The sequence below is a fragment of the Poecilia mexicana genome, unplaced genomic scaffold, assembly GCF_051168715.1.
Source record: "Poecilia mexicana isolate PSO_F unplaced genomic scaffold, ASM5116871v1 scaffold_9, whole genome shotgun sequence".
NCBI lineage: Eukaryota > Metazoa > Chordata > Actinopteri > Cyprinodontiformes > Poeciliidae > Poecilia > Poecilia mexicana.
Genome location: NW_028263378.1, coordinates 4,715,548 through 4,730,817, shown reverse-complemented (window position 1 = coordinate 4,730,817; position 15,270 = coordinate 4,715,548). Strand labels below are relative to the sequence as shown.

At 36.4% G+C, this 15,270-nt stretch overlaps 1 protein-coding gene across 1 annotated transcript; it reads right to left on the bottom strand.

Moving 5' to 3' along the window:
- Positions 1–496: 496 nt before the first annotated feature.
- On the bottom strand, positions 497–15,207 carry LOC106933298 (outer dense fiber protein 2-like). The gene is made up of 17 exons (XM_015012449.2): positions 14,452–15,207; positions 13,990–14,100; positions 12,658–12,788; positions 11,673–11,802; positions 10,814–10,945; positions 9,709–9,783; positions 9,564–9,635; positions 9,340–9,456; positions 8,028–8,222; positions 7,405–7,514; positions 6,317–6,452; positions 6,130–6,240; positions 4,441–4,704; positions 3,305–3,405; positions 2,481–2,643; positions 1,213–1,338; positions 497–1,141 (listed from the first exon to the last, which is right to left on the bottom strand). The coding sequence occupies exons 1-17, from the start codon at positions 14,557–14,559 to the stop codon at positions 974–976; spliced, it is 2,250 nt and encodes a 749-aa protein (XP_014867935.2). The 5' UTR covers positions 14,560–15,207; the 3' UTR covers positions 497–973.
- Positions 15,208–15,270: the final 63 nt, after the last annotated feature.

The following is a 15,270-nucleotide window of genomic DNA, read 5'->3' as shown; positions in this document are numbered from 1 at the left end:
TAAATATATTTGACATAGTGAACTATTTAATCTTCAGCTCTCAACAGTTCTGTTGAGAGCTGACATTAAAATTCTTACATTAACTTGCATCTAGCTATGCAATAATACACTTTCATTTTCATTTTATACATTTTAATCAGTTAAAACAGAAAGCAATTATCTAGCCAATTATCAGCCTGGACATTAAACTCATACTTTATAGTCAAAATAAAATCAGTAAATTGCAGTCCATGACCTAAAATTTCATTGATTTTTGTTTTAATCATGTGAAGTCCCTCACTAATAATTCAAATTCAAAAATACTGTATAGATCCCAAAGGTAAATTAAATAGAACATTTAATTAGTAATTTAATTAAATATTTAATCAGACTGAATATGTGACATCTGAAGGCAGCTAGTTACACTGTATTTTATGCAAGGATTTTACATAAAATACAAACAAATGTATGCCATAATTTACATTTTTCATTTGCAAAAAGACATTTAAGCCATCTGTCATTTTCCTTTCTTACTCATTTATTTTTTCTGTATTTTGTGTTGATTTATTACATAGAATTCCAGTAAGAAACACTGAACTCTGAATGAAAAAATTATGCACTGAAAAGGCATTTTAACTAAGAAAATAAAACATTAAAAGTATAAAAAGTTAATAATCAGTAAAACTAATGCATTTAATTAAAATGTAGATGAATAACTTGTAAACTGATTTTTATTGATTGAAGAGTTTTCAGATTCTATGAATATTTTTTTGTAGATTTGAAGTTAAACAGCAAAAGTTTCAGCTTAAAAAAGTTTGAATATACAAGTTTTCACTTCTAGACACATAAAACAAAACATTAAATAAATAAAACAAGCATCAAGACTTCTTGTCTTTAAGACAATTTTATGTCTGAGGACAATAAGTAATGTTCAGACCTTCCCAGTTTGAAAACATTTGAGCAACATCACAATAAATGTGAATTCATTTGTGCTCTATTGCTCCGGGAGCGGATCAGTGGTGCTCAGCAGGCAGTCTCCGTATACGTTTCCATACGAGTTTCTCAGAAACTGAACGTAGCTCTGCAAACTGCGGTTTGTGGAATCCGACTGGTCCAGTCGCTCCCTCAGGTTCTGAAGCTGAGAATGGAAGCGACGCTCCATCTGGAGACAGAAAACACATTTTAATCCCATCGAAGGCTGCAGACAGGCGTGATGATCGACGAGCAACGTACGTCCTCCTTGCTTCGCTGCAGCTGATTCAGCTCCAATTTGGCCCGACTCAGCTGGTTCTGCAGCTCCAACGATCTGGACTGTGACGCTTTCTCTTTGGCCAGAAGTCGCTGTATGCTGTCATCCACCTGCATCCATCAAGTTTTGTGATCAGTTTCCTTTTCAGCTATATTTTTATTGAAAATGGAGATAATTATATCTATCAAACTAAGCAAGAAATTCAAACCAGAAGAGAAGAAAATAAATGCTTTAAACTGCTCCTGATAAACCTTGTAAGTCTTTATAACTCTGTTTTTTGCACATCTTAAATGTTTGCAGTGTTTTAAACTTCTTGTAAATATTCTGTAGTTTTTTTTATCCTTTTATCATTACTGTAAAGGGTGCTGTAAGAAAGGTACACAATCAAAAATTACCAGCAGTAATCTGAGTTATTTAGCCTGTCATAGAAGAAAAACAGTCATATTTTCAATATGTTAATTTATAAATGACAGTTTCAAATTAAATATTTAATTAGCAAACTAGCACGTTTGAAGCTAAATATTTAGCTCTGAACTAAATATTTAGGTTTCAGCTAAATATTTAGTTTGGAGCTAAATATTTAGATTCCTAGTTGAATATTTAGCTCAATATTAGTAATAAGCTAAATATTTAGCTTTAAGCTTAATATTTAGCTGTAAACCAAATATTTAGCTCTGAGCTAACTATTTAGTTTGACAGCTAACTAAATAAGTTAAATACTTAGCTAGATAAATATTTAGCTTTTGGCTAAATATTTAGCTCTAAACTAGTTAGCGCTGAGCTTAACATTTAGTTTGGAGCTAAATATTTAGTTGGTGAACCTGACATTTACCATATAAATTTAATATTTATCTGGAAACTCTGTCATAAATTAATAACTTGGTGAAAGAACGACTGAAAAATGAACCACCATTTTGTTTCTCTTACACAGGCTAAAATATCCAAATTATTGCTGTTAATTATTTAATGTATAGCTTTACAAACAGCACCACATATTACTGTACAGTCTCTCATTCTTATTTAACCTTAACCTGTGATATCTCTTACAAACACAGATTAATGACCTGTATATTTATGAGCAGTCACATAATCAAATTTCATATTTATACTATATAGAAAGACCAGCCATATTTGTTGTTGGTTGGATAAGTGTGATGTCACTCGGTCACCCTGAGCTGAAGGTAAACTGAGAACTAAACCCAAGCCTGATTTTCACAAGGAGAAAAGGAGGAGATGTCTTTCTGTTTCTGACCTGTCTTTGAGTGTTTCCCAGAGTTTCCTGCAGCTGCTGGGACACGACGGTGCACTCATGTGTTTTCTCCTCCAGCTGCTGCTGCAGGCTGCGGATGGCTCCTTCCTTCATGCTGACAGCCTGGGACATCTCTCTGTTTTCTGCGTTCATATCCTCCAGCTTCCTACAATGAACACACAGGCACAGCAAAGTGCTTCACGACAGAACCGGGAGGCATAATTCAGACTCTACAGTTTTTGTTCCAGTTTCACTTCATTTCATCTAAAATATATGGATTTTACTGTTGAATCCTGAAATTATCATCTCAACAAAAGCATGAACTCATCTGATTTGTTTACAGGGAACCTATTATTATTATTGTTTTGTACTTCCATTTGGGTCTCTACTGCTTCTAAAAACAGCTTAAGCGCTTAAAAAAAAGTCCAGCTGTTTTTTGGCAATAAGTTAATATATTTTGGTGTCAGGAAAACTCCCAAATGTAATGTCACAAAAACAAACACACTTAATACGGCTTCGTCTCACTTTTTAACTTTAGTTATACACTCTATAGAGATGCACCGAAATGAAAATTTGCTCCAAAATTAATATCTGATATTTATGTTGTTATGGCTGATGACCCATATTTACAGATATTAAACCAGCTCGATTGGTCAGTTGGTTTTACTGCTGTAAGCGCTGATTTTGTGCAAAAGAAAATGCAGCAAACATGTTTTGAATAGGCTGTAGACTTATCTATCCTCCCCTGTTCAAGGAAGCATGAAAGGTCACCTTTAACCACTCAATAAATCTGTTTTTATTTAAGTGTTGAAGTTAAAGAAAAATACCTCTCTAGGTTTTTAATTTTCTCCTTCAGGACGTTGTTTTCCTCCTGCAGCAGCAGATTCCTCTGCTGAACCGTTTCCAGCTGAGCACCTTGGTGCTCCACCTGCAGAGAGTCAGAGAAACTGTTAAATTCCCCAAAACACTCATTTATTCACGCTTCCTGCGCTTTGAGCTGCTAACAGTATTCAGAGTCATTCCTTCTTGAGTTCCGATCGATCTACGATATTAATATTGCTGTTATGGGACTGATATTTACCAATGGGATGTAACTTAGTGAGAAGCTTGAACACCTGGCTGGTCCGAGAACAAAACACTACTTTAACAAATCTTCCCCCAATTTAAATAACACTGATTAACTTAAAAAATATAAGCCAGCTTTTATTTCAATTGCACAGATCAATAAGTTGTTGGTAAGCTGGGAATAATAAATATTTATCACAGTGAAACAAGCCAAAAAAAATTGTGTTACAGTAAATTATTTTCCTGTTCAAATTAAATGCTTAAACACAAAATACAAAAAAATTACCAAATAAAATCTCTAAAAAAATGTTCTCTCCAACTTTTCTGGCATTTAAAATAATTTTGGTGATTCTAACTAACCTAAAACAAGAACATGTCAGTCAGATTTAACTTCAGATAGCAATAAAAAAATTTCCTCTGTCTTTTTATTAGGTGTATGAAACTTTCTGGTTTCAACTATAAAAAATGTTTTCCAAATTTAGGCTTTTAATCAGACATTAGATTGATTAAATATAATTAAAATCCCTAAATAAATTATCAGGCAGTGTCCTTCACCTGGTAACCCCAGTGAGGCTCGGCTCAGCTCGGCCCGGCCCGGCTCGGCTCAGCTCGGCCCGGATCGGCTCGGCTCAGCCCGGATCAGCCCGGATCGGCTCGGCCCGGATTGGCTCGCCCGTTACTGTGCAACCCCAGCTGAACTCCGCCCGTCACCTAGCAACACTAAGCTTCTTTAAACTTTATTACCTAACTACAGCACCTAAACAAAATGCAAGCATTTTCAAGGATTTCCAGCGCCCTGCAGAAGGATGTGATGATGTTGAGAAAAGGTTCTGCTGAGTCTAAAAGCCGATAAGAGTGACCTGGATGATGCGTTAGAACCTGCAGCCAGGCAGATCACCTTGTGTCTGACTTCGGACAGGACAGCATGATGCTCCAGGTTCCTCCTCTCGTAGGTGTCGGCGTCGTCCTGAGCTTCTCGGAGCTGCTGCTCGGTCCGCCTCAGTTTCTCCGGCAGCGCCTCGAGCTCCTGCACCCGTTCCAGCAGCTCCCGTTTCACCTGATCCTTCTCCTTCTCCAGCCTCACCCTCTGCTCCCGGGCCTCCCTCTGCGTCGTCTCCAGCTTCAGACAGTACTCCTCTGACTGCAGGCGAGCCTGGTGAACCTGAACCGCAACCCAACAGTAACAAAGATCATTTTCACATCCTGTTTGGAGGATTTTCTGTGCCGATTTACCTTCGTGGAGCGACGTTTACCAATGTTATTACAGTTAAATAAAACTAACAAAGTAACGAAAACTGAAATTGGGAAAACATTTTTGTTAACTGTCATATTTATTAATGACACTTCTATAACTTGTTTATTTATTAGGCTTCTTGATCCGGGACCTAAGTACAAACCACAAGCAAGCGACAGCGAAATGCTATGACAATAAAAAAAATCCTTGAAATCTTAACAATTACCGTATTTTCCGCACTATAAGGCGCACCTAAAAACTTTCAATTTCCTCAAAAGCCAACAGTGCGCCTTATAATCCGGTGCGCCTTATATATGGACCAATATTGAGTCACGACAGGTGTAGCAACTACGGTAAACAGCCGGCGACTTCATTTTCGCTCGCAGAAGAAGAAGCGCGCGGTGCATGCTGGGATAGTTGTCAGAACGCTGGTTTGTTAATAAAGTTTGACTGACCTATCTACCTGCTGACCGTCTAGAATCACGTCATCTGCAGGTCTTTTAGCACCCCGTTCTTCACGAACATGCTGTGGGCGACCGGAGAGGGGTGACCATCGTCCGGCCACGCCCCGGCCCAGTCGCGGAAGGCTCTCCTCGGAGTCGGACTGTTTTGTTGACATTCCGTTTAGTGCAACTCCATCTAGTGGATGTATAACGTAACTCCAGCCTCTACTGTTGTGTCTATTCTCTGCGCCTTTTATATGAAAAAAGTTTTAAAATGGCCATTTATTGAAGGTGCGCCTTATAGTGTGGAAAATACGGTAAATAAAAACACATTCTTTATAAAAGTTACATACTGCAGCTTTAATGGAGAAAAATTATAAAACTGGAACTAGATTATCCGTTCATAAAACTAAACGGATATGTAACATCCTTCATTTTCATGTTTATGAATCTATTCGTTAGTCTTTTGAACTGATATGAAATGGGGTTTTTTTCTCCCACAAAAGCAGTTTAGGGCAAATTATGGTTCTATATAATCCTCCGGGCAGCATTTAAGCTAGTGCGCAAAATGGCGACAGCAAAAGTTGGGATAAAACATCAGTCAGTTGGATGTTTAAATATAATTAAATACATTTTTGGAAAATGGCACCTTCTCTTGCATATTCATTACCCAATCAATGTGTATGTAATAACAATACAATACTTTAACTATTTTGAAATGAAAAAAACTAAAACTACTACTATGGCTAACAAAATCTAAACTAAACAATATCTAATATTATCTAATAATACTACAAACACACTCTAAAATACAATTAAAACTAACTGAATTAGACGAAAAGCCACAATGAAATTAAACTAAACTATAATGAAAAACCCGAAGCTATTAAAAGCCTGATGTTTGCTTCACCTTCTGCTTGTATTTCTCCACCAGGTTCTCAGACTTTTTCACTGATGATTTCAGCTCACGAGCCTCAGATTGAAGTCCCTTTAATTTCTCGTCAGTCGACGCCAGCTCTCTCTGATCATAAAGTGAAAGCAGATTAAGCAACAGTCCTTGTTTTTAACTTTTTCTTCTGTTTACCGTGTGAAGCTACCCTGAGCGTTTGGTTCTCCAGCATGGTGGAGGCGTTCTCTGCGTTGAGGTGCTGAAGCTGATTCCTGAGCTCCTCTCTCTCGGCCCGATTCTTCTCCTCCACAGAGCGAAGCCGAGAGTTCAGATCGCTGAGCTTCCTGACACACAAACATATTCGTGTTCAGCCATATTTTCTCCAAGAAGTCAGCATTTACTGCTTTTTTCCATCCAAAACATGCCTTTTCTTGATGCGTTTGTCTTTCACATTCAAAAAGGAAACGCATTTAAACACGAGATTTAATAAATCTAATTTTAGGCTGCATTTCTGGTTTGAATACTGCAAATAAACTCCACTAGCGCCACAAAAAAGCTTTGAGAAAAAAGCCCAGAACTCATGCATGACCAAAGAGCTTGAGTTTCCATGTCTCATAAACAAAAAGCAAAAGAAAAACCACCAACCAGCCACTCCCTTCAGAAAGCTGTATTCTCTGGGTTTCATTTGACTTTTTGAAAATTTACTTTTAAAACCATTTGTTGAAACTTTGCACAACATGAAGTCCAACCAGTAAAAAGTTAAGTTAAATAAGATTACGTTCAATAAGATTAAATTAAGTTAAATAAGATAAATAAGTTATCCTATGTTAATTTATATAAGGTAAGTTAAATTAAATAAGTCAAGTTAAATTGGATAAGAAAAATTCAATAAGATAAGTTGAATAATATAAGTTAAGGTGAGGCAGAGCTGACATGAACTGAAAGCCCAAATAGATAGAAAATGTAAAACATGTTTGACAAACAAGATGGCCACCCTGTGCGCACTGAAATCATGCCGTACGGAAACCCAGGGAGCACATTGGTGAAAAATAAAATCGATTTATCGCCCAGCCCTATCATATAGTTAAAAATAATAAGCTATAACAAAAAAACACAAGTTTGATCTGACAAAATCTGACTGAAGTGTTTCTAGATGTTCCAACTCATAAATGAAATAATTTGTGTCTCCATCACCGTTTCATCAAATTAATGTAGCTGGAATACCAATAGATCCTACTATAAGAACATAAATCAGTGGGATTCTTTATATACAAGTTTAGTTTTTTCTTTGCTCACTGTTTGACAATCGAGATCTCTTCCTCCCGGTGCCGTTTCTCAGCTGCTTCCATCGAGTGGCGGTGACACCAGTCTTTGGACGCGGACACAGCGAGAGACAGCTCCATCTCCTTCAAGACAAAACGCATCATGTGATGTTTAAATCCTATTTGCTTTTCCCGACATGCAAGTTCTGCATCTTTGATCTATTCATTTAAAGAAACAATGACTGAAGCTGTCATCATCACCACTGGACACTTTGCTTCAATCAAAATCTGCTTTTATTCACCAGGTTTCTGCATTAAAACAAGAACTCTGGTTCCTTTTTGATCCAACTGAGAAAATGTTAAATATAAATGTACAGGAAAGTAATTAAAAATTTAGGTTTTTCTGACCGTCTGTGTCCAGGATGTGTGCGGTCAGCATAGATAACTTCCTTTTTCTGATCGGTAGCACTTTTTTATTATTTAAAAAGTGTAATTTCTATCACTAAACTGCACATAAACAGCATTTAATTATATTATTTCATCTATTGACATTATTTCTTGATGCTCTCATGGAACCAACAGTTGAAAAAATAGTAGAAATTGAGGAAACAGAAACCTAGAAGTACTTCTAGAATCCCACTGAGCCCCGTCTCTGACCTTCTCCTGTAGTTTCTTTTCCAGCTGCCTCACTTCCTCCTGAGCGCGGTCGGCGTGCAGCGTGATCATACTGAGCGACTCCTGCTCTTCTTTCCGCTGCTTGTCATCCTCCGCCTTCTTCATCTTCAGAATCTCCAGCTCGTCTTGGAGATCCCGGAGCTGCTTCATCTGACGCTCCTGACTCTGCTGCATCTTCTACCTCACCAACAGATCGCATGGCAGAAGATAATAAATGGTTAAAATAGTTCATTTTCTCCTTCATTAGGATCAGAATCAGCTTGAACTTTGCAAGACAAGAAACTCTGCTCCTGTGTCTTTCCTCTAAAAAGAGGCTCCATATAATTTAAGAGGAGAAAGTTAGAGAAAGGTGGTGCTCATTAGATATTGGGTTGAATCAGATTAATTGTGCTTTATTGTGATTATTGAAATAATCATCAACTAATTTAGCAATCAATTAATCGTTAACTGGAGTATAGAGATTCTAAAAAGGCTATTTACTATAAAAATAAATTAAGTCAAGACTGTACAAACCATATTTACCATATATTTTGCATATAAGATTAAAAAAACCTTAATATATAAGGATGTTTTAGCCAAAAGCTCTCAGGTATTATAGTTTTACCCATCCTTCCATAACACAGAGACCTACATTTTCCCTGTGCTTAAATTTTAAAAAAGCATTAAATTTAACATTGTTTTTTGTCAGATGTATTAAATGGCAACTTAAGTAGAAAACTGTGGTTTTCTCACATTAATAAACACATACATATTATAAGAGATAAAACAGGAACCTCTTAGGTTACTGAGTAAAAGATGAAGACAATAAAATAAGTGAAACCCTGAATTCCCCATGAAGACAGAGATGTTCAGACAGAATTGGCACGATTTTTTCCCCCTTCTTCTGCGTTATGTCTTCCGCTTTACTGGCATATTATCCTCGTCTTAGTAGCACATCAATAATTTTTTAATAAGGTCCATTAAGTTGAAACTTAAGGGGCTTATCAAGTTTTTACATTTCAAAACAGAAGAGCATAAAGTGCTTTTTTCATCCCACAACGGACTATGAACCGCTTTTCTTTCCAGTTTCATTATGGCCGCCGCCACCTTTGTTTCTGTACCAACGGCTCCATTGATCAGCGGCGCCCTCTGCTGGATGGCGGCCAAACTATAACACTAAACCAAAGTCTAAGAGCATAATCAGCTGGAAATCATTTTAATCTAATAAACCACTAATCGACAATTAGTCGTACGTTGATTAATTGTTTGTATCCCTACTCTGAAGCGTGTCGTTGTGAAATCTGCGTTCCCAAACCTGGATCTGAGCGGTCAGGCGGACCTTTTCCGCCTCTGATTCCTCCAGCTGGTTCACCAGGTGACTGTGGGTCGAGTCCAGGATCCTTGAAAGCTCTTCAGTCGTCTTTAAGTTGTCCTGCGTTGACAGCGGCAATGCTGTAAAAACCTGTGGCGTAACTTACCAGAACCTTTTACGATGTCATCAGGAACTTCAGGTTTCCTGCTGCTGAAGCAGTTACAAACCTTTTCAAAGTCCAGATGCTCGGTGAGCTTTGAAACTTGTTTCTCCTTGTTTGAGAGTTTAGCGGCAAGTCTCTGCGAAATAAGGAGTGAAACAGTTACTGGTGAAGGAGATGGACGATCAGAGGAGGAAGTGTTGGTCACTCACCATGTTTTCTGCTTCAGTGTCAGCCAGCTTCTTCTTCAAGGTGTCTCTCTCTATCGGCCACACCAGCAACTGTTTCTGTGGACACCACAACACTTTCTGTAACACCGTCTAAGAAGATTATTGTTTATATTTAAAAGCTACATAATGTGCATGTGAATACAGAATTTTTACACAAGGGCTGAAATGGTTAATCAGATTAATCAATTATTGAAATAATCGGCAACTAATTTAGACCAGCACTTTATTTTTAATAAGGCACTTTTGTTGCAAAAAATAAGGACTGCTTAGCCATATTTTAAAAGGGGAAAGTTAGAGAAAGGTGATGCTGACTAAATGTATTTATTAAATGTAGCATTGAAACGATTAATCAGATTAATCATGATTAATCAATTATTGAGATAATCATTAACTAATTTAGTAATCAATCAATAATTAACTAAAGTATGCAGGTGTTAATAGAAACATTTATTGAAAGAAACAACATATTCAGAGCAATAATTAAGCCAAATTTTGCAAAAAAATATATCATTTTTGCATTTAAGATAAAACATCTTTGTCTGTACATGTTTTAGCCAAAACTCCTCAAGTGGTATAGTTTTAACTTATTTTCCAATTAAAAAATGGAAATTAAATTTGTGTTTATTTGCATTTTTTATGCATTTATAGTGTTGTATAAAAAGTCTTAAGTTATTAAAGAGAAAATCTGTGAAATGTGACATATTTTTATCTGATTAATCAATTAATCATCAGAATAAACAACAGGTTAATCAATTGCAAAAATAATCGCCCTATTTCATACCTTCCTAAAGTTCACAGAAATCGAAAGGAAAAAAAAAACAGTGGCTGGTGAAATGTTTGAGTGGCTGGTAAAAAATGTTCTCTGTTAACCACTGTGGCTGGTAGAGAAATTTTTTAATTTCCACCCTGGTTTTAATTAAGTATTGAAATCCCTGTTCTGTTTTTAAGCTAAACATTGTTAAATATACACTTTTAAGTGTTTGAAAGTGTCTCAATCTTTTTCAATTGTAAAAACAGTTTGATTGGAGAAACAATAGTCAGAAATGAATTATTCTGCTTTTCTCGACCTCTCCTCTGCTTCTTGTACCTCCTTGACGCTCCAGTCCCTGAGGAGATCCCGAAGGCTGTGATTTGTTTGATCAAACATCGCTATTTTCTCCAGCAGCAGCTTCTGATGCCATGCTAGAGAGGATGTGTGAAGCTTCGTCAGCTGCTTCTCCTGGAAAACAAAAGACCAGATGGGTTCATGCTGATCCGATCATTCAGAGCAGCGATTCCCTTGAGCACACTCCAGGTTTTCCAGGTACCCCTTTTTCACTCTGCTGTGCTAAGTCATGAAAATAAATCAAAACAACAAAAAATGTTCTTCACTGCAACGCTGCATGGTTGGTTACGTGTTTTCTTTCTATTCAGATTTTTGTAATTTCAAAGAACTAATTTGGTTCAGATAATAGAAATTCCCTTCAAAAACAGGAAGGTTGTTCTCCTTAATCTTAAACTCCAACATGGCTGTCTTGCATGTGACACGTAATGATAGCTGCAAAGAAACAAAAGAAAACAAAAACGGATTATTTGGGCCAAATAATCTGTGGATCCAATATTTTCATCTGCTGTGTTTGAAACTGCTAGATCCAAGTTCTGGATCTAGCATTTATTTTGTACAATAAGATCAGCTGCATGAGAATTTTCAATAGATGTGGATAATAAAGGATAGCCCACTTAAAAACATAAACAACCAATTATTATTACTTTCAACGTTTTTTTTTTGTTTGTTTTGTTTTGTTTGTTTTTTTTTACCAGTGGTGCCTTTCTATTGTAGCTTAAAACATACAGAAGAACTGCTAAAACAACCCTTTTTTTTACTGCCTTTATAGTTAATATGCATTTCTTATTTGGCTTCATAGGAGCTGCAGGTTGCAGCCAACTTAGGTTGGAGTAGAGCTTACCTTAGCAAGGCTGTCAATGGTTTCCTTCAAAGCTGTCAGCTGATTAGCCACAGCAACACCATCGATTTCTGCCTCTACAAGCGTCCTGAGGAGCACATCTGCATTTATTTGACGATCGCAAGCCTTCGACCTTTGAATGAAATAAACAGAGTTCAGGTCATTACGATTACTTGTAGATGAATGGCTTATTAGATTAAAATTAGTTCCAATCGATAAACTAACAACGACCGCCGCTTAGATCTTCTTTTAGCGTTGTAGTTTGGCCGCCATCCAGAAGAGGGCGCCACTGGTCATCCTTAAGCAGAGCCATTGTTATGTAGAAACAAAGATGGCGGCATACCAGAACTGGACATTTTTGTTTGTTTTTTTATTTATTTATTAAACAAACAGTATACAAAGACTCGTTGAGGTACAAATAACATTGCAGCATACGTATGAAAAAAAGAAACAAAACATGGGGCTAAGACTATAAACACAAACACGTAACAGTAAGACAAATGAATAAAAATAGAACAAGATTTAAAACAAAAGAAAAGTAGAGATACTGGCAGTTACTTTTTTGCATAAACAGATTTCAAATGTTTCAGTGAGGTGTAATATAGTTTAAATTGGTTAAGAAAAAAAATCAAAACAAGGGGTAGAACCTCTCCATTTACAGCAGTGTATATGATATTTAACAAGCAAGAAGACAAAATTTACCACGTCAGATATTTGACTATCAAGGTCATCAGCACAGTATGATATGTGGTGAATATCTGAGATGTCTTCAATTTTAAGGGACAACCAGTTTTTAATGTCTCTCCATAGTTTAAAAGAAAAGGGACAGGTAAAAAAGAGATGATTAAGGGATTCTTCTGGACATTCACAAAAGGTACAACATGTTGAATCAAATTCAAATCTTTTGTGCAGATTTAAATTTTTTACTAATTTTGGGTTGTGAATTGGCGCTTTATAGATAAACTGAATTGAATCTATAATTTCTTACGTCTTTGAAGCGCCATGTTCCCTCAGCAGGACTCTGAGGTCTTCAGAAACTCCATGCAGCTCTTCCTCCTGCTGCCCTGCAACTCGCCGATTCCTGATCCCACTGTCTGACTGAATCTGCGATCTGCTGGTCTGATCAAATGACAAAAACAGAAAACATGCTCAAAAAGAACTGAAACACACAGATGTTCTTGATTCTGTTGTTAAAGCAGATCTGAAGTCAGATATCTGAGGTTAAATGCCAACACATAAAATACATAATCACCAGAGTAAAACTGAATCATGTATGCTTTGTTTTTGTAAGTTAACCAGTCTCTAAGAGTATATAATTAGCGATCAATGACTTGTTTCCTTCTTGTAAAAATAAAGCGACACAGAGGCGTATTTCTTTTAGCCAGAAGATTTAACTAGCACTCAAGGTATCTTCCCACCACTCACAGTTCACTGTTAAACTGCAACAAAGAATGCATCTTACGGTCACCAAGTCTTCATAAATATTAGACAGTATCTATGATATATGGTTGTTTCGGAGGAATGACAGGGAAAAAGTCTTTTCTCTCCAATCATCACAAACGTAACCAGGGCTGGGTGATAAATTAAGTTTATCAATTCAATCTTCAAAAACAGAAAATTCAAGTCATTTTTAAAAAATCTGTTGTTTTTTTCAGCTGTGCACTCTTTAGGTTTCCATAGTTCAGAGTGACATTAGCCCAACCAAGAAATAGCCATCTTTTATAACAAGCATGTTTTACAGCTTCAATTTATTTAGATTTTGAAATTAGAAGGAATTATTGAAATAAAAGCCTTTTTTATTACACTTTTTTGTTATTTGTATTTTTTTGCTTTGTTTTATTTTTTATTTTTTTATTTTTTGCATTTGATTAAAATTGGAAATCGAATCTTGTATCATTTTAAACCATATCTCCCAGCCCTAAGTGTTTTGCTAACATGTGAAGTTAGCAAAACTCTGCTGGACCTTTGTGCATTGGTCAGATGAGACTGAAACAGACACTGCAGCTGGGTGAGGAGTGAAAGAAACACGGTATATATGGTTAAGCATCTTCAGTTCACTGCAAGGAATGGTGAAAGATCTGTGATGCTATGGGTCGACTTGTCAGCTAAAGCCCGTGGAAATCTGGTCAGAAACCTTTTACACATCGCTTCCCAGTTTATCTACAAATAGAAGACCCTTTCTAACAATTTGGGGTTTTCAATCAACTCCTTTTTAAACCATTTTAAGAACTGGGAAAGACTAAGTATATTTTTTTATTTTCTCTAGGTATAATTTTAGTTATACTGTAACAATAGCATAAAATGAACACCATGAAGCAACCTGAGACTTGGTGATGCCAATATTCCTCTTGCACGAGTGTATTCCTGGAGGAATCCAGGGCGTCCGGATCTTTGGCCTGCTTTCATCTCGTTTGACCGAAGCATCAGTTCCCTAAATCCAAAAGGAAAAAGTGCTAAAGTTAAATTCAAATTTAAAATACTTTATAAATCCCAAAGGGAAATTAAATGTTGTTCTAACTCATAGTAATTCAAAATTCTTCAGAGACTTATTGTAGCTGGGGATGGCTCATTTTTTCTCAAAAAACTAAATTCTGTCATGCTTTCAATTAATAATTGAATTTTTCTAACATGTTGACTTGAAGTAAAATCTTGACTCTTTTAAACAGAAAATAATTGAAATAATGGGTAAAGAATTAGTTTTTAAAATATTTTGTCTTCTCTAAATTAATTTATAAGTAGAACTTTAAAACCTTTTACGTTCCCTTTCCAGAAAAGAACTAACCGGTGGTGTTCTGCTGGGATTCCTCCTCATATGAACATGGATAGGTGTGCTATCCGCTACGTGGACGTGAATCGGTGGCGGAGCTGGTGGTGAACCTCTAGTTTTCATCCTTCAGAAGTTTTACCGCGACATTTAGGCCAAGAATAAGTTAATCAAAACCAAAAACCCTCCAGACAAAAACACTGTAAATGGTTTAAGCAATTTAGATCGCGTCAGCCTCCTGTCTCCAGGAAAAATCTCAACTTCTGTGAGGCGCAGAATGGTTGCTACAAATAACGAACGAGTACTCCGATTGGCTGATTTTCAAGATCCCGTTTTGTGATTGGTGAAGAAGTGTTTCAAGTAAGCGTTGCTCGGGGTAACTGCTAAAAGAAAAATGCATTCATGCTGTGTTCTTGAACCTATGAAGAAATTGAAAACTTTTTAGTGAGCAATAAAAGAGAGAAGAAAATAGTTTAACACTTAAAAATAGAAATAATAAAAATACAAGGAAATCAATCAGATGTTAACAGGTAGTTATTTTAGACTTTTCTTTCGTACTTAGGTGAACGAAAGAAAATGTTTTAATAAAAATTGGTTCTTAAACGTATCACAAGAGAACCGTTAACATGACTCGAAAGTCTAGTCTAACCTACAAAAACGTTGGTTAAAATTTTCACAAATAGCCATAGTAAATTTTCTAAGTAAAAATAATTGTTACGTTTGGATCCCAAGGAAACGACTGCACTTCCCTTTTATTTAACTTGACTTCCGTCTGCTAGTTAATTATGAACAGGAAGCTAATGCTAATTAGCTTAATATGCTAACCAGCGTAGCATT